Source organism: Armigeres subalbatus, chromosome 2, assembly GCF_024139115.2.
Source record: "Armigeres subalbatus isolate Guangzhou_Male chromosome 2, GZ_Asu_2, whole genome shotgun sequence".
Lineage (NCBI taxonomy): Eukaryota > Metazoa > Arthropoda > Insecta > Diptera > Culicidae > Armigeres > Armigeres subalbatus.
In genome coordinates this window covers 401,081,218-401,100,493 of record NC_085140.1, presented here as the reverse complement: position 1 = coordinate 401,100,493, position 19,276 = coordinate 401,081,218, and the positions used below count along the sequence as shown (strand labels likewise).

Genomic DNA, 19,276 nt, shown 5'->3' with positions numbered 1-19,276 from the left:
TTTTACCCGTGTTTAAATGGGAGTGACTTCTCATGAGGGCAATGTTTACATTTTTTTTATATGGAGATTTTGACTCGTGCAATGGTCAATCCCGTTTAAAACGCAAACTTGTATTTTTTGACATTTATACGATCATTGCGTCAACCTTCTTCCGCCCAAATGTCAAACAGTAGATTTGTCTTCCTTTCCGTCACTTTAGTTTGAATAAAGTAGACACATTTTGTCAAGGTGCGCTAGTTTTTCGACAAAAACCCATTTTTTCGTTGTGAATCTAATGGAAAATCAATCGGAAGTGTAGCCCCGGAACAGCGACGCGTGTGCAAATGTAACAAAGTGACTTAAATATTTACAATATTGGAAAGCGGTAGCGATTTGTTGACAGCCGCCTAACCTGCCTCTTGCCGATTCGGGTCGTAATGTTTTGAAATGTTTTCGGTGTCATTGACTGACCAATCTTCCGCGGCTTCGATTGAGTTTGATGTGCACATCCGATTGATTCCCCATGATTGAGCTGCGAAATAAGAAAGCTGTTCAAAGACTAGTTTCAGTTATAGTAATCGATTGTTTTTGTTTTAGCTAACTCGCCAAGATGGTCCAGCGATTGACTCTGAGAAGACGTCTGTCTTACAACACCAAGTCTAACAAGCGCCGTGTGTAAGTACTCCACCTGATGTGTCCGGAACCTCCCGGTTAAGACCGCACAACTATTGCTACCATCAGAAAGTTCGAAACGGTGACTTTGTGATGCTACCTGTTGGTGCTAGAACAAATTAGCCAGCATATCCTTTTGCCTGTTGAACTTGGTCCTCAGTGGGGGCAATCGAGTGTCAGCACTTCCATCGGATATGACAATTTCTCATGAACACTAGTAACGGAGAACATTGAACAACAGTTACAAATGCTAATAAGGAAAATCCAATTACAGGGCGGGTAGTAACGCATTACTTGTGAGATGGACAAATATTTCTTCCATTTTTTAACACTCAAAACAGTTCTATTTTTTTTAATCTGAATCCTTTAAAGTTCATATTTTCCAAATGATACTGTTTTGGTTTTCCGAGCAATATTTATTTGATAAATTTGCGTGTTGATTAAAATAGTTTAATTTGCAAATTTTACACCGGCTCAATCAAAAAGTCAGTGATGGGAACATTCTATTAAACTTGGATCAATAGACCGATCCCTACCAAAGAAGACATCCTGCAGAGAAACTGATGCTTCTGCGGATTAATTTATCATATTTTAATGTTTTTAGCTTTGTAGATTTTTTTTGTTAAACAATTGAGCCTAATTAATAAACTAACTGGTTAAAAAAAATTTACGGCTGAATTTGTTCAAACTTGTGCGATATAGCGCCAGTCATCTTATTTCCATCGATTGCTATCCGCCCTGATAATAACAAAAGGCGTAATTTTTGCTACCATTGGTTAACGAACAATCTACTAGTTGTCCAGTGCTACAAATTGCGCCAGAGTGAAACAGGACATTCTTTTGCCTATTGATCTGTCCGTAAACGCATGACGATTCAATACTTCCATCGAATGTCACAGCTGCTTCTCCGTTTCAGTTATCAGCATGAGAAAATATACAAATAAATAAATCAAGCATAATTTTTCATAACGACGTATGTAACAATTATGAGGATTCGAGAAATCCTTTGCAGAAAGTTGGCAAAACTTTTCTAAAACTGTTTTAAAACTAAATCTTTTTTCAATACTTTTTCCGCTGGCATGCATCATTACATGACACGTAATAAGCGTGCTTCACAGCAAAGCTCAGTTCATTCAAATTCACTGTGAAAAACGATAAAATTATACATACACCGGTATGCTACACGTACGTCGGTGTACATTGGTCGGTTTTCCATAGTTGCACGATTGACGCAACTGCAGTTTTGTTTTGTTTTGCTTTTTTGTTACATAGGTCGCTCTCAGTTCCCATATGTTAAAGCGACGTATGTAACAGTGAGACTTCAAAAATAGAAATTTTTACATACGTCGATTCGCAAAAAGATCGAATTAAAGAATTTTAAGATCTAAAATCAGTAAAATCGATGCGTATTATTTAAAGCCGCGTGTGATTGTCACGTTGTATTAAAAACCCCGTTTTGTTTACTTTTGTTACATACGTCGTTATGAAAAATTTTGCTTGAAATAGTCATTTGAATATTAATTAACACTACACTATCTGTTGCAGTGTCCGCACTCCCGGAGGTCGTCTGGTTTACTTGTACGTCAAGAAGCAGCGTACCGTGCCAAAATGTGGCCAGTGCAAGGAGAAGCTCAGCGGTATCAAGCCATCCCGGCCGAGCGAGCGTCCACGTATGTGTCGCCGTCTGAAGACCGTCACCCGGACGTTCGGTGGTGTCCTGTGCCACCGGTGTCTGCGCGAACGCATCATCCGTGCATTCCTGATCGATGAACAGAAGGTCGTCAAGGTGCTGAAGGCGCAACAGCTCGGCAAGCCCGTCAGCAAGCCACCGAAGATCCAGAAGACCCCGGCCAAGACCACCGGCAAGAGCAAGTAAAAGCTTTTCGATCAGTGTTTGAATGTGGAGACCGACGAGGAGGAAGCGGTGGTGTACATTGTAAGAACAAGCTATTGGAAAACGAATAAAATGCGGTTGAAGAAGTATACGGATTCTGCCTGTGGTAAGTTAGTTTTGTATTGTCCGAAAACCGTAGCTATGCTTTGCTTTGTTTGAAACTTTGAGTATCCGTATAAGATTAACAGTGAGAGGTAAACATATTTTTGTTTTATACACTAATCTGCCGTATATCGCATATTTTTCGGGTACTTATTTAAAAGGACGTATGTGATTTTGTAAACAAAGATTCAAACGTTGATTTGTCCAATCTGATGGCACTCCGACCCAAATCAACACCACCAACAGGTAGCCGAAGCCTCTCCCTAGCTGTCTATGGTGATAGTTTGCGTCTATCAGATCGGACAAATTGACGTTTGAATCTTTGTTTACAAAATCACAATCCTTTTAAATAAGTACCCGAGATTTGTCCTATATGAATAGGAAACCCAGCAAAGATGGGACACAGTGGCGTAGCCACGGGGATGGTTTTGGACATAAACCCCCTCCCCCCAGAGACAAAATGTTTAGAAAAAAAAAATTTCAAACCCTCTCAAATAAAAAAAAATGTTTAGAAAACACCCCCAGACCAATTTTCTGGCTACGCCACTGATGTGAGAGATATGCAACTCACGGCAGAATGTGCTACGAAAAGAAAAGCGAAAAAGTTGCTATCACTTACATCTAGGTAATATTATCTGGGATTCATTTTTTCTTGGATGCGCATGCGAAACGAGTGACCAACGATAAAACTTTCTTTTTATTGGAGATGATAATGGCAAAAATCCGAAAAATTTTGTCCGCAACAAAAAAGAAGGCGATTTTGTTGGCAACTTTTCATCCCGTTATTTTGTATTTTCTCTACAGAAGATTACGGTTTTATGCCATAATTTATTACCAGACTAAGGCCGGAGTGGCCTGTGTAATACATAAAAGTCTTCTGCATTCAGCTCGGTCCATGGCTGCACTTCGCCAACCACGCAGTCTGCGGAGGGTCCGCAAATCGTCCTCCACCTGATCGATCCACCTTGCCCACTGTGCACCTCGCCTTCTTGTTCCCGTCGGATCATTGTCGAGAACCATTTTCACCGGATTACTGTCCGACATTCTGGCTACATGCCCGGCCCACCGCAGTCTTCCGATTTTCGCGGTGTAAACGGATGGTTCTCCCAACAGTTGATGCAACTCGTGGTTCATTCGCCTCCTCCACGTATCGTCCGCCATCTGCACCCCACCATAGATGGTACGCAGCACTTTCCTTTCGAAAACGTTGGTTGGCGTTGGTCCTCCACGAGCATCGTCCAGGTCTCGTGTCCGTAGAGAACTACCGGTCTAATAAGCGTTTTGTAGATAGTCAGTTTGGTGCGGCGGCGAACTCTATTCGATCGGAGCATTTTGCGGAGTCCAAAGTAAGTACGATTTCCTGCCATGATGTGTCTCCGAATTTCTCTGCTGGTATCGTTATCGGCGGTCACCAGTGAGCCCAAGCACACGAATTCTTCTACCACCTCGATTTAGTCACCGCCGATAGAAACTCTTGGTGGGTGGCTTACATTGACCTCTCTTGAGCTTCTTCCTATCATGTACTTCGTCTTCGATGTGTTGATGACTAGTCCAATCAGTTTAGCTTCGCTTTTCAGTCTGATGTAGGCTTCCTCCATCCTCTCAAAGTTACGTGTCATGATATCAATGTCATCGGTGAAACCAAATAACTGGACGAACTTCATGAAAATCGTACCACTCGTTTCAATCCATGCCCTTCGTATTACTCCCTCCAAAGCGATTGTTGCAAAACTTTGCCGAAAACAAAACAAAACAAAAACAGGGTAACGTTAACAGAATTTGGAGATTGGTTGGGGAAGTTTGGTTGAAGCTGCGAGCATCGTCACTATTCCATCCATTAGCGCCCCAAAACCAGAGAGACATGGACAGAAGAGGAACAATTACATCAACATCCATACAGAAGGCGATCTTAGTATCGACGTCCCTTCGTATGATCGACCGGCTGCTGATCCTAGAAAGTGTCTTATTTGCCGGAATGAATGCAGCGGTCTTGAAAAGTGCCCAAGGTTTATCGATATGGATGTTGGGTCACGCTGGACAATTGTTAAGGAGCAGAAGTTGTGCAAAAAATGTTTGCGGAAGCACTTTGGTGCTTGTCAAGTTAAAACGCCTTTCGGAAGAAACGATTGTACGTTCATGCACAACAAGCTGTTGCACGACGACAAGCGGTATAGCAAGCCTTCCACAATGGAATCAGCGAAACCATTGGTCGAGAATTCGTCGACGCAAAGCTGTAACACGCATTCGAAAATGGCGAGGAGAATTTTATTCCGCTACGTGCCCGTGACGATATACGGTAAAGGGAGACAAGTAGCAACCTATGCGTTTCTCGACGACGGTTCTTCAGCAACCCTGATGGAGGACAGTCTGTTGAGAGAATTAGGACTTAAGGGGAAGCCTTACCCATTGTGTCTCGACTGGACCGGCAGCCACCAGTGAGAGGAAAACGAATCCGTAGTGCTGGCTCTGCAGATATCTGGCACGGGTGGAACTATTGAAATATTTGAGCTCCCAGAAGTCCACACAGTCCGAGATCTTTCTCTGCTTAAGCAATCAGTATCGGTGTCAAAATTAGCTAGCAAATACAGCTTCCTCAATGGATTGCCACTGGAACCGTACGACAATGTCTCTCCCCGAATCCTTATTGGAATGGACAACTGTCGACTGGGCCATGCCTTGAAAAGCATACAAGGAGGCGAACATGAATTAGTGGTTTCAAGAACTCGTCTTGGATAAATGGTTTACGGTCCGTGTGCTATGGAATCTGGAGCGATCAACTCTAACTACAGTGGTCATCATAGCTTTCATATATGAAGAAGGAATGGACGTAACCCTAAAGGAGTACTTTTCAATAGATTCCTTGGGAATCAGCGGCACGTATAACACAATGCCATCAAAGGACGAAGAGAGGGCATTGAAGATTCTGGAAACTGAAACACGTCTAATTGGAAACCGCTTCGAGACCGGCCTACTGTGGCGTTTTGATCAGGTCCAGCTGCCTAACAACAAACGAATGGCTTTGAAGCGTTTTGCCTGCCTCCAGAAGCGGATGATGCGGGAACCGGAACTAGCTGCAGCGATGCGTGTGAAGATGATCGAGTATGAAGAAAAGGGGTATATCCGGAGGCTTTCAGAAACGGAGAAGGCGGAGAAGCGTCCCAATGACTGGTTTCTGCCTATCTTCCCTGTGATAAATCCGAACAAACCCGGTAAACTACGGATAGTCTTCGATGCAGCGGCAGAAGTCAACGGTGTCTCGCTTAATTCATTCCTCCTGACCGGGCCTGATCAACTGGTATCGCTTTTAACAGTGCTCTACAAATTCCGTTAATTTCGCATCGCGGTTGTAGGTGACATCAGAGGAATGTTCTTCCAAGTTCGAATGAAAGCGCAGGATCAGCGGAGCCAAATGATTCTATGGAACGATGGAAATCTGGAAAACGAGCCTGAAGTATATGTAGTGACAGTAATGACCTTTGGCGCTGCATGCTCCCCAAGTTGTGCACACTACGTGAAGAATCTAAACGCTGATAGGTTCAAAGATAAGTAGCCGAGAGCGGTTGAGTCCATCAAGTACGAACACTATGTCGACGACATGTTGGCAAGTGTAGAGTCCGAGGAAGAAGCAGTGAAGCTAGCCAACGAAGTGCGGACCATTCACTCTGAAGGAGGCTTCGAGATTCGGAATTGGTTATCAAACTCCAGGTTGGTCCTCGCAAATCTGCATGATAACAGCACCGCAGAGAAAAATTTAGGGTTTCATGCTGAAATGCCAACGGAAAAGGTGCTGGGGATGTGGTGGAATACGACCACAGATACGTTCACCTTTAAGTTATCACCGAAGCACGATGTCGAACTACTGTCAGGTGTTAGAATGCCCACGAAACGTGAAGTGCTGAGGACGTTGATGGCAATATATGATCCAGTAGGACTCATCGCTAATTTCCTGATCTACTTGAAGATCCTGCTACAAGAAATCTGGCGTGCAGGATGCGGCTGGGATGACGAGATCAGCGGAAAGCTAGCTGAAAAATGGTTGACATGGGTTGAAGTGCTACCTCGCGTCCATCAAGTCAACATTCCTCGCTGCTACAGAATCAAAACGTCCGCCAATCCGACAAGTAATTTGGAATTGCATATTTTCTGCGACGCCAGTGAGAACGGGATTGCTGCTGTTGCCTATTTTAGGTTCGAAGAAAAAGGAAAGGTTGAATGCTTGCTGGTTGGATCGAAGACACGTGTTTCCCCTCTGAAGTTCCTCTCCATACCTCGCCTTGAGCTTCAGGCTGCTGTGATTGGTTCTCGACTCGCCGATTGCATCGTCAAGTCACATCGTTTGAAGATCATGCGTTGCGTTTTCTGGACCGACTCCCGTGATGTTGTCTGCTGGTTGCGATCGGACCACCGACGATATAGCCAATTCGTGGCATTCAGGGTGAGTGAACTACTTGACACATCGAAGCGAGCGAGTGGAAGTGGCTGTCAACAAAGAAAAATGTAGCAGACGAAGGCACGAAGTGGCAAAGGTTGCCGGACTTCCAATCAAGCAGTCGTTGGTTCCGCGGACCCGATTTTCTGTGGGAGCCCGAAGAGCAGTGGCCCGTAGATAGTGGAAATCAAGGCGTAACCATGGAGGAAATTCGACCCAGCATTCTCCACCACACAGCTGTCGCTCCACTACTAGTAAACTTTGACCGCTTCTCTAAATGGAATCGGTTACTAAGAACGATTGGATATGTTCACCGGTTTGTCGACAATCTTTGTAATCGCAAGAAGAAAGTATCAATGCAGCAGGGACCCTTAACACAGGAAGAGCTGAGTCTTGCCGAGAACACAATTTATCGTTTGGTTCAGCACCAGGCTTATCCAGATGAAATCCAGTTGCTCCACAACAGTAAACCCGAGTCTCATTCATGGGAGCGCATTCTGCCGAAAACCAGTCCGTTGTACAAGCTGAGCCCAACCATTGATAAGCAGGGTGTCCTCAGAATGCAAGGGCGAATCAATGCGTGCAAATGGGTAAATGAAGGAACCAAAATTCCTATCATACTTCCAAGGCAGAATCACGTAACCAACTTATTGATAGCCATGCAACGTATCGTCATCAAAATAATCAAACAGCATTGAACCAGATCCGAATGAAGTATAACATTCCCCGCCTTCGATCAGAGTTCGACCCTGTTCCCAAGAATTGTCAGCGGTGCAAAATACGACAGACACACCCGCAGCCCCCAGAAATGGGAAATCTACCTCGAGCCCGACTGGCAGCATTTCAGCGACCATTCTCATATATGGGAATTGATTATTTTTGGCCAATGTCCGTACTTGTAGGAAGACGAACGGAAAAAAGGTGGGGTGTCTTGCTGACCTGTATGACAACCAGGGGTGTACACATCGAAGTCGCTCACTCATTGACGACAGATTCGTGCATCCTAGCGCTACGAAGCTATTAGCTGCCATAGCTGGCAAATAGATGATGTGTGGGCACGTTGTATTCGCGGCATTTCTGCAATACCTGACGTATGGCGAACACCTGGTCTGTGGTAGAGCGTTCACCCATAAATCCCGCCTGGTACTGCCCCACGAACTCTTGCAATTGGTGTTAGTCGGCGGCATAAAATGTGGGAGAGTACCTTGTAGGCGGCGTTCAGTAATGTGATTGCGCGGTAGTTGCTACAATCCAGCAATCCAGCAGCTCACCACCGTGTTTAAACAGCTCTCCTGGTAGTTGGTCAACTCCAGGGGCTTTGTTGTCGGAAGTCGCATGTCCTGCGCGCGTGCTCCTAGCTTCATTACCATACCGCCACCGTTGTCTGCCATTGGTTCGGCAACTCTTGCCGCTTAAACTTTGAACCGGCAGTATACGATCGGGAAAAAAAAACATCATACGGACATTACGCCTAGGAAATTATGGTGAAAATCTTCGGAAGATCAATCGGACAATGTTTGGAACTCAAACGCAATCTAAGCCGACTAACAACTCGCATCACCAAGCCTCTTTTTCACGATGCATTGATGAACTAACCCTGGACGATACTGCCGAAGACCCTATTAACCGCTATAGGTCCTGCGACGATACGTCGTTCTTTGAAGTCCTGGATGAAATAAATAATTCTATTGCACAACTTCCGGATAAATTTGTCGTTGGGTCGAACAAACGTGTGCAAATCGTCACAAATTCGGTTGATTCTGGAGTCAACAAAACTACCTCTTGCGTCAGCGTATCAACTCCGGCCGCACCTGAGAAGCATTCGAACATATCGAGCAATAAAGCATCATCAACTGCTCTTCAACAAATACTAGGTACAGGACTCAATAAACATTCCGAGCGGAATGATGACCAAATCGCAAATCGCTGTTGCTCGAGGTGCACCCGGCAATACAAGCTCAATTCCTTTAAAAGTTGCGAACGTTTTGCAGCCTATTCTAGATTTGGAATCCTTCTACGTGACACCTTTCTCACCTGACCAGAACGAAGTCGAAATCAAACAGTACGTAGCTGAAATTTCTAACATTGACACTTCCATGATAAAAGCAGTCAAATTAGTTCCCCGCGGCAAAAACGTAGAAGATTTGTCCTTTGTATCCTTCAAAGTGACGGTCAGCAGAACAGTCTCAAATGTTGTGATTCATTTTATTGGCCAGAGGGGATAACTGTACGAGAATTTGAAAAATCTCGTAAAAAAAATCCAAAAAACGGATCACTTGTACGGCTTCCAGTTTTCCAGTAACCGTAACCGCCAGTAACCGCCACTTAGCCGCACTTCCTGTTTCATCGGGTAAGTTTTACAGTGGTGTATGTCCCGCCGAAGCATCGGAAGATACTTCACAATTTTTGAAGAGTTATTCCCATCCGCAGTTTAAAACTGTTTCGCCTCTTTTGCCCGACGACCGAAATCGGCACCGTACCTGCCTTCGGATCCGCTTATCACCAAGGACGCAAAACAACAACAAGCTATACACCGCGACGCATCGTAGAAAGCACGTTGGAGACCCCATCTATGATCGGCACAGTCCCGCCTAATGCAGTCATCGGAGTCGTCGCGGTCCTGTTGTCGAACCTGTCGATGGGGTTTTCCAGCCTGCTTCACTAAGCAAGTACCAATACGTTCAAGAACCAACTCTTCCTGATCGGATTTCCGCTTCTAGTGCTCGTTTGCCAATCAACAATCAAGTTTTATCATCATCTGATCTTGATCACGACAATTTCCGTGGTTTCTCTCCAATGATCTCACAACTCAATCAACTTGCTGGCTTCTCACCGACCCCGGGACGCACTGCGACAAGCACTGTGGAAGATCCCAACCCACACAACACGATCGCGCCTTTGCTGCCATCGTTCGTCAGCCGTCCTGGTCCCGTGTCTGGGCCTGTGGAAGGGGTCTTCCAAGCCGCACCTGACGGCAAGTACACTATAATTCCGAACAATTCAAACGCTGATGAGATTCCCGCTTCTAGTTCTTCGACGATTGGACAGCGACAACCAAGCAACCGTCAATGTGAATCCCGTGAAATCTCGATTTATTTCCAAAACGTACGTGGAGTGCGGACGAAAATTGATGAGCTGTTTCTTGCCATCTGTGACAGCAATTACGATGTCATCGTTTTGGTTGAGACTGGTCTTGATGACTGCATCACTTCTCTGCAGCTATTCGGTACTTTCTACAGCGTATATCGATGCGATCGTTGTGCTTTGAACAAGGTTCCCGTTTATGTCCTTACACATCGGGCTGTGGCACGTGGCCCTTACGCGAACGGTTCAACTTCTCATAGAACTTTTGTGCGTTATTAGCGCGGTACAGTTCCTCCGTCTCTTCACGGTCTCGATCTTCCTGCTGGCGCTTTTTCCTCCGGAAAATCGAGTTTTGTCTGTCCCGCGCCCGTTTGTATCGTGCCTCGTTCGCCCTCGTGCGGTGTTGCAGCAATCACGCCCATGCTGCATACTTCTCCTCAACTAACTGCTCACATTCGCCGTCATACCAGTCGTTTCTCTGATCCGGAACCACCATGCCTTGTGCAGCGGTTGCGGTACTTCCAATGGCAGATCGAATACATATCTCTCCAGCCAAGATCCTTCAAGGGATGCTGCACTTAGCTGCTCTTCCGTTGGGAGTGCCACTTCCAGCTGCTGCGCGTAGTCTTGGGCTAGTCTACCGTCTTGTAGCCGACCAATGTTTAGCCGCGGCGGACGACTCCGACGCGTGTTGTACACCGTCGAGAGTTTTGAGTGCAGACATACTGCAACGAGGTAGTGGTCGGATTCAATATTCGCACTGCGGTAGAAGAATTTACCGTCAATTAGAACGTGGTCGATTTGGGTTTCCGTTGCTTGATTAGGTGATTTCCATGTGGCCTTGTGGATATTCTTGCGGGGGAAGGAAGTGCTTCGGACTACCATTCCGCGGGAGGCTGCAAAGTGTATGCATCGTTGGCCGTTGTCGTTCGATACGGTGTGCAGACTATCCGGTCCGATGACCGGTCTATACATTTCCTCCCTTCTTACCTGAGCGTTCATGTCACCGATGACGATTTTGACGTCCCGCAGTAGAGCACAGCTGGAGCAGACATACGATGGATGCCCACTGCTTTTTTTTTTTTTTTAAAAGCAGTGGGCATCCATCGTATGTCTGCTCCAGCTGTGCGTAGAACGCTTCTTTCTCGTCGTCGGGTGTCCATTCATGTGGGCACTGCACGTTGATGATGCTATAGTTGAAGAAACGGCCTTTTATGCGCATTCGGGGCACTCCGGGTTACGATTATTCAAATTAGTTATTAAAATAAAAAATATTCAAATTCAAATCGATGTACAATAAAATTTTCCCAAGTATTATGTCTGTTTGTCTGTATCAATACCATGTGTTACCTCAAAATTTAAAAATTTAATGATTTCTTCGATGTAGGCATCAAAACTTTGGATTTCAGTAGTACATATAATAATCTTTATTCTCCCATATATTTAATATATCTAATAATCTTCACTATCCCAGTAATGCTAAATGAAAATAAATACCATCAGCTCAACATAACCAAAACAGCGCCGTAACAGTAAAAAAAAACTTTAAAAGTACTTTGGAATGATCAGTCCCTTCATCATGTCAAAACTGTTCCCATCGGGATGAACACAAATCGGTTTTTCGTCTTCACTCGTTTTCACCAGCAGGTATCCATACTCGTCAATTCCTGAAACTGTTCCAGAAACTTCTCTTCCAGCTATGTTCTTGACATTCACCGACTTGTCGCCATGAAGCCAATATTTGTAATACAAGTCATACAGGGCCTGCAAATCGTCTTTGTCCTGTATCGTGGTGTACAGTTTTTCAAATGTGTTGAAAAATTTTGCCAGCGTTTCTTCGTACCCCAATTGCGGCAAATTCGTTTCCCTAAGTTTATTATAGTCCCGGATCAAGTCGTTGATACACAGCGTCGGACTCGAATTGTTGAGATTCACTCCGCAGCCCACGTTGACGATGGCCTCCGTGTCGCAGAGTTGTGAGTTGATGATTAATCCTCCAATTTTTGTAGCACCTCTCGCGTAAATGTCGTTGGGCCATTTGAGTCCAATTTCCAAATGTTCGTATCCCGGAGTGCCCCGAATCGCATCCACTACGGATATTGCTACCAGATGCTGAATGATCGGTAGCCTCTGCCCGAGGACGCTCATCAAGGACACATGAAGCTGCAGCGAAAACATGGCACAACCATCCGGTCCAAGCCATCGATTATTGTTCCGTCCATTGCCACGGGTTTGACGTCGTGGAATGACTACAAAACCATGGCTCAGGGTGGCGTAGGAAACGATTTCCATCGAACTGGTTATCGTCGGACAGTAGATGCCTATTCGGCCAACAGAGGATGTCGTCAAATGGCTGAAATATTCTTCGGCTGAGAAATCGTCTGGATGCAGATCGGTTAGAACGGACAGTTGGGTTTCCGTGCTGGTGATAGAATCTTTTGAGGCGTTGCAAAAATGCAGTTCGAGATTCCCGAGGTTGAGCACACTATCGGTGTTTTCAAGGAAATTTTTTATACTGTGCATACTTCCTAGCAGAAATGCATTTTTGTATTGGATTCTCTCTTGACTAGCGTGCTCCTTGATACTGATTCCTAGGTAGTCGCATAATAAATGCTTTAAAATATCCCTCTCGTGCGAACGATTATCATTTAATAAAAGTTGAGTGAAAATACCTTTTCCTTCAGTAGGACAACTTTCTATACTTAATATGCTAGGCGTTCCGTAAGTATTCTCCCGTGCCAATATTTCCACTTTCAATTCTATTTCCGTTCCTGCGGAATTCCTCACAATCTCAGTATACTCTTTAGCATCCCCAATCCATTGAACTATTTCCTGCGTTGTCGACACATTTTGCCATCTCTCATAGCTGAGTGTAACGCTTCTGGCTTCACTTTCTCCATTCTTGACTTTCTTCGGTAAAACCCATCTCAATAAATTGGAACAAATTGCCATCAACTTTCCTCCAGCCAGAAAATGTTCCAAAATCACGTTCGCCAGGCCTTCTTGCACCTGTCCATGAACCAGCAGTAGTATGGTACTGTTAGGCCATGCCCTGGCCTCTAGCTGCCCCTTCGTAATAGGATAAACGGTGTAGGTGTCCACGCGAATCACATCGCGAAGTGTTTCGACAAGATTAGTTGACACGGTGTCTTCCTGGGCGTACACCAGAATGTTGGGTGGTTTTGAGCGGCTACTCGAGGACATGTTGGAGGTGGTGTATCGGAATCCAAACTTAATTCCGTAGGTTTGTAATTGATGAAGTTGATTCCGCAGATTGTTGGTCGTAACCAGGCTCCTTGCACCTATAAAGGAATAAATTCTTCTTCAATCTTTCAGTATACTCTAACTGTAGTAAATTATTTATTAAATTACCTTTTACCTTTTGTCAAACGAAACATTTTTGCGAATTACACAAGCGCTTAAAAATAATTGAAAAGAAGAGTTAGTTTTAATACAGATTATCATAATTATTATCACTCACAACGGTTTACATATTTTTGTTATGTAATGCATGTGGCTATATTGAAGCTAAGTGAATATGTGTTCCAACATTACTAAATCTACACTCTGGACTCTGGAATACAGGACTCTGATGATAATGAATTTATTATTTTAGTCGTGGCAGAGTCGATGGAATCAAAACAGAAAGCGAAAAAACAGTGTTGCCATTCATTCAGAACTGCGCAATTTTCATGTACCTATCAGATTGAAGTACTAGAACGCATTTGGTTTTTGCATGAACTAAAGACAGTAGCGGTCACGGGATCATCACCCATATGTGCCCATATTCTTGTTTAGGTTCGAATGAAAGTTGATGCGCATTCTAGTTTACGCCAGTAAGATATCGTTCGTTCGTAAAAAAGAATACGAATAAAGCAAATAATGTTAGAAATTAAATAATGGGACGATTCTCTAACAATAGTGTTTTAAAATTAATAAAGAACAAAAAAATTGTTCTAGGAACAATCTTTAATTCAGTTGTAATATAGGTAATTTATTAACTCCAAATACATTGTACAACAACATATCTGTATTAACGCTATTATTCAAAATGAGCCCAAACTTATTACTGCTTTTTTTTATAAGATACTAAAAATATTCCAACATAAAAATGCCAGCTTCTTCTCAACGTCGACAGTTCTCAATCGGGTACAATTAAAGCTGACTTATTTCCGAGCTGACTCACGACATGACACCATTCAAGCACAGTCTCGGTGCTTCGCCCCAAACAAAATAGTACTGCCGAAAGTATATGGTCTTAAACCGATCCATCTATGAACTACAAACTTAAACGGAATAAAAATGCTTCTTCCCTTCACCGGCTAACCCTTAATTACTGCGGCAGCTGGAGCAGTGTCGTTTGTCCGGCCGGCAGATAGACCACGCCTCGGGCCCGACTCATCTGATAGGCAATGTCTTCCGCAGCTTCAATTCTTCGCAACTCCACCAAGCCGTCTCCGCTGTCGCCGAACGATTTCGCCAGCAGGGCAGCAGCCTCGGCGTCACCCTCTGCCGAAATGATGGCAGCCTTTTTCATTTGTTCGGCTTTCTCGACCATGAAGCGTGCTTTTTCGGCCTCCTGCTGGGCGACCTGTTTCATTTCGACGGCCTGCGTGAACTCCTTGCCGAACGTCAAATGTGTGATGGAAATGTCATCCAGAATGACACCGAACTGGGCCGCACGCTCGGTCAGATCATCGGAGACTTTCTGCGAAACCATCTCACGCTGAGTGATCAACTCACCGGCGTCGAACTGGGCCACCACTGCCTTTAACACTTCCGTTGTAATCGATGGCAATACACGCTCGTCGTAGTCCTGGCCTAGAATCGTGTAGATCTTTGGCAGTTGATCGGGAATTGGTCGGAACAGAATACGCAACGTGATGTTCACGTTCTGCAAATCCTTACTGCCAGTTACCACCGGAACGTTCCTGGGCTGTGAACGAATGTCGAAAATAATTGGTCGTTGAACCCATGGCACGAAGAAGTGGGTGCCTTCGCCGGAAACCTGTTGCTTGACTCCGGTAAAACGATCGAAGATCACAGCCCGGTGACCACCATCAACTGCAAAAAGCGATCATGCATGGATGAAGTATAATGAAACAGATAAGACCAATAAAAGGAGATGGAAACAAACCATTATATAACGCCGAATTCACTACTCCGCCAACAAGCGCAACGCCGAGTCCGAGCTGTCCGATACGATTCAAGAATTGTGTGGCCATTGTTGTTTATTCTGAAAAATAATTTTAAAAAATTAATCATCGCATTAAACTTAAAAAAACATTGAATTCCAATATTTCATCATGCATGCATCAGCCGCACATTCAAGGTTAGGTTTGCGGTAATGCAGAGATGAATTCATTGGTTTAAGGTGAAATACAAAATTTAGTAGGCGGTTTTGCCAATAATCACTGAATTACCGTTCAAAAGTATTCAAAAATGCAAATGTCTTAGGTTTTGCAGAAAAATGCCACCGATTTCAATCAACTTTGCGTAATCCACAAGCGAAATGCGTGTAAATTTTTGAGGAATAATTTGATTTTGACTTTTCTGGCTCTTTTTGTTTGACGTTTCTGCACTTTTGTTGATGATATTTTCTTTCGAGTTCTTAATCAGGGGTGTGAATTATTTTTCACTTGTTTCGGGCGGTTGACAAAAAGAAAGATTGGGGTTTAATATTTTTGTATATGGTACAACTCGCCGAATTTTTGTTTAGATTAATATCTCGCAGCTACACGCTTAGTTCAGTTCACCCAAACATGGGTGAACAGTACCCATAATCTCGAAAAAGTGCACATACCTATTTATGGGTGAAGTTCCATTTACCCATATTTGAGTAGAAGTGATTCATGGAAATGTTGGTAATGTTCACCTATTTATGGGTACTTTATTATAGGTAAAATTTACCTTAATATGGGTGATATTTTTTTTTGGTTTCAAAAATCGTATTGGATAAGATTATTAATTTAAATATTAGGCAAAATATTTTATAATTTATATAAATATAAAGCGTAACGTTTATTGGCTTGCAGACATACATTTTACATTATATACCTAGTTCGATAATTTATTAAACCTTCTCGTTGCCGGTGAGGTTGCCGGATGCTAGACTACTGCTTTATAATTAAAAGCACGAACAGATGGCAGTGATCGCGGACTAACCGGAAGATCCATCAGTAACAGCTTCACGTCAGTATGGTGGTATAAACATCAATCTCCGGAGCACAAGATAGCTGGCCACAGAAGCACCAATAATGTTGTGGAAGTTTAAGGCACACCCTTCCGGATCTTGTGACAGCTTGGCTGATATTAGCTGTTCCGGTCCAACCGATCAATTGTTGCATCGATCCATTAAACGATTGTGTCCTTCACCACACAAGATCTGGAAACATTGAAAATCACAATTAAATCCTAAATTATTTCAATCCGCTATAAAATTTAAACTAAATAATATACCAATCTTGACATTCCGGGTTAGCATCAGTATCGGATGGAAGCAAAATAACATAGTCTTTGGCGAGGTCTTTGGCACAAGCATAAATAATCGTAATTTTTTATTTAATAACTGTTTAGTGTTAAATAAAATATTTTTTTTGTTGATTTCAGCCGTTGGAAACGGCTGATCTTTGGGTCTCCAATATCGCTAGTCAAGTTGAAAACCGAAATGGGGGACTATCGAAGTTCGATTATTCTCGCAATCCGTACATTAAACCTAACTTCGCTAGTAGTGCACTAGTCTAATTAGGCCCTAATTAGACTAGCACGCCACTAGCGAAGTTAGGTATAACGTACGGATTGCGAGAAAAATCCAACTTCGCTAGTCCCGTATACCGGTTTTCAACTTAATCGAGTATACATACACACTTAAATTAAATCGCCGAAATCGGTAAAATTTTACCGAAATCTCAACAGCAGAACTGTTCGGTAAATAATTTAACTGATTTTCGGTGATTTTGACAGTTGAACAATGGAAAAAATACAAAAAATCTGTAAAATAAATTACCGAACAGTTCTGCTGTTGAGATTTCGGTAAAATTTACCGAATACGGTGAAATGAGTTAAGTGTGTACTCATGTCATCGTAGATTCATCTCGATAACTGACTCCTCTTGACATTGCCTAAAATTTCAATAAATGTTTAGACTGAAGGCTCCGTCAGACGTTGCAAGCAAATCACTCGTGCGAGCGAATGATTTCTGAGAGCACTCGCAATTGCAGTCACACGTAGCAATTTTTTACTGTAAGCAAATGACAGATTTACTCTCATGCAAATATAAACAAAAACGAAAAACTTGTTTTTCGGCCACAAAATCTAATTTCATTCCTATTTTTGCAGTGCAACACTGCCACCTGAAAACGTTTTCAATTTTGCGAGCGAAAAATTTGCTAGTGCTGCACTAGCAAGCGCAATTTCGTTTCTGCGAGTTGAAAACTTTTAACGCTTAGCAGTCACACATTGCAAGCGAGCGTTTGCTTACGAGTTGTCATTTGTTTGCATGCAATCACTTTCAGTGTAGTCAGACAGGAAAATTTTTGACAGTTGTCGCTTTCTGCGAGCAAAATGCTCGTTGCGAGTGATTTGCTTGCAACGTCTGACGGCACCTTTAGTCTTTTTGTGGAGCCTTTTCTTCTTCTTCTTATTGGCCCCACTGGGACATTGCTGCCTCGCTGCTTAGTGTTCATTCAGCACTTCCACAGTTATTAACCGCAAGGTTTAAGCCAAGTTACCATTTTTGCATTCTTTCTGGGATTTTCGACCCCATTCCCCCATGAAAGATTTTTTTCATAGAAATGATTTATTTATATGGTGCGAAAGAAAACGACAGGCCCACCCCCCTCCCACCACAAGTGCTTACGTTATATGTGTATGACCCCTTACCTTTTGTACCAGTACGCTAGATCCGGTAAGTAAACTATCGTCTTCGATAAACTGGAACACACCTCGTGAAATTCATTCACCTGCTGTAACTTCACGGTTCCCTGGGACGGTGATTTGTTTCCAATACAAGGGGTCTATGCTGCTCCATCGTTCGGTTACACCTGGTTACACCCTACACCCGTATTCGCGAAGATCGCCCAGCTAATAGACGAATCCAAGTAAAAATAAGAAGAAGACACACGACGGTGTTAACTTTGACAGATCCTACAGCGCAGCATAGGGAGATCATTTTAAAATGCTTATAATAAATTCTAGACAAATTGTAATTAAAATCTGATTGATGTATGATACGGAAAAAGTTCCGAACTGTATGATAGATACATTTTTGGAAAATATTAAAAAAATTGAGATAAGCTTCCAGATATGTAATTCAGAACTTTTTCCGTACCGTACATCAATCAGATTTTAATTACAATTTGTCTAGAATTTATTATAAGCATTTTAAAATGATCTCCCTATGCTGCGCTGTAGGATCTGTCAAAGTTAACACCGTCGGGTGTCTTCTTCTTATTTTTACTTGGATTCGTCTATTGATAGGAATTGTTTTCATCGGAAAACATTTCCCGTAAGCACCTGGTAAACACGTACATGTGCTTGAAAGAAACAGGTTATTTGACGTCTGCCAACTCTATGCTGCCAGTTGTGCACGGCGTGAAAATTTACGCCAAAAGTTATTAACTGACAGCAGGCTATAGTGTCTTTTCATTTGTATACCTAGAACTCTACACACCGATGGAGACTTCAAGCGTAACACGAAAAAAATCCGAGTGTCGGGTCCCGGATATTAGTTCCTGGTACAACTGCGCCCCACTCTACTCATCATGCATGCAAAGCTTTTTATTGCAGGCTTCATTGGTATAGGCCAGTATCGACTTAAAAAGTAGAGAGGGGCCGGAATTTTGTATAATATTACCAAGAGGAATTTTGACAACTGATCTGCATGGAGCAAATTGTCACTTTTACTTACGGAATAATCGAGCAGAATATTCTCGAGTCAAATAAAATCTTCGGTTTTTAGCCAGACTATATTCTAAGAAATATACAATTTTCAGAACAGTAAAATACCTTGTAAAACACGACAAATTTCACTTCAAAGATATATTTTTGATTGTCGTAATTATACAATAATTAAAGTCTTTCCTGAAAGCATCACTGTTTTTGACGCACGGTTCTCA

The 19,276-nt window shown here is 43.1% G+C and overlaps 4 protein-coding genes across 13 annotated transcripts; 2 read left to right on the top strand and 2 right to left on the bottom strand.

Moving 5' to 3' along the window:
• Positions 1-146: 146 nt before the first annotated feature.
• On the top strand, positions 147-2,634 carry LOC134217549 (large ribosomal subunit protein eL34). The gene is made up of 3 exons (XM_062696328.1): positions 147-228; positions 577-654; positions 2,197-2,634. Exons 2-3 carry the CDS (start codon positions 590-592, stop codon positions 2,525-2,527), a joined length of 396 nt encoding a protein of 131 aa, XP_062552312.1. The 5' UTR covers positions 147-228; positions 577-589; the 3' UTR covers positions 2,528-2,634.
• A 3,782-nt stretch (positions 2,635-6,416) lies between these two features.
• Positions 6,417-9,741, top strand: LOC134210240 (uncharacterized). Its single transcript, XM_062686283.1, has 4 exons — positions 6,417-7,082; positions 7,232-7,666; positions 8,951-9,138; positions 9,507-9,741. The coding sequence occupies exons 1-4, from the start codon at positions 6,417-6,419 to the stop codon at positions 9,739-9,741; spliced, it is 1,524 nt and encodes a 507-aa protein (XP_062542267.1).
• A 1,822-nt stretch (positions 9,742-11,563) lies between these two features.
• Positions 11,564-13,926, bottom strand: LOC134217547 (biotin--protein ligase). 10 transcript variants are annotated; one of them, XM_062696318.1, is made up of 3 exons: positions 13,642-13,926; positions 13,540-13,578; positions 11,564-13,479 (listed from the first exon to the last, which is right to left on the bottom strand). In XM_062696318.1, exons 1-3 carry the CDS (start codon positions 13,671-13,673, stop codon positions 11,706-11,708), a joined length of 1,845 nt encoding a protein of 614 aa, XP_062552302.1. In that variant the 5' UTR covers positions 13,674-13,926; the 3' UTR covers positions 11,564-11,705. The 10 variants fall into 10 exon arrangements, with proteins under 10 accessions (XP_062552302.1, XP_062552303.1, XP_062552304.1 ...); XM_062696319.1 differs by having other exon boundaries at positions 13,645-13,926; XM_062696320.1 differs by having other exon boundaries at positions 13,533-13,578; positions 13,642-13,925.
• A 202-nt stretch (positions 13,927-14,128) lies between these two features.
• On the bottom strand, positions 14,129-15,742 carry LOC134217546 (prohibitin 1). The gene is made up of 3 exons (XM_062696317.1): positions 15,584-15,742; positions 15,298-15,396; positions 14,129-15,224 (listed from the first exon to the last, which is right to left on the bottom strand). The coding sequence occupies exons 2-3, from the start codon at positions 15,383-15,385 to the stop codon at positions 14,494-14,496; spliced, it is 819 nt and encodes a 272-aa protein (XP_062552301.1). The 5' UTR covers positions 15,386-15,396; positions 15,584-15,742; the 3' UTR covers positions 14,129-14,493.
• Between the last annotated feature and the right edge of the window lie 3,534 nt (positions 15,743-19,276).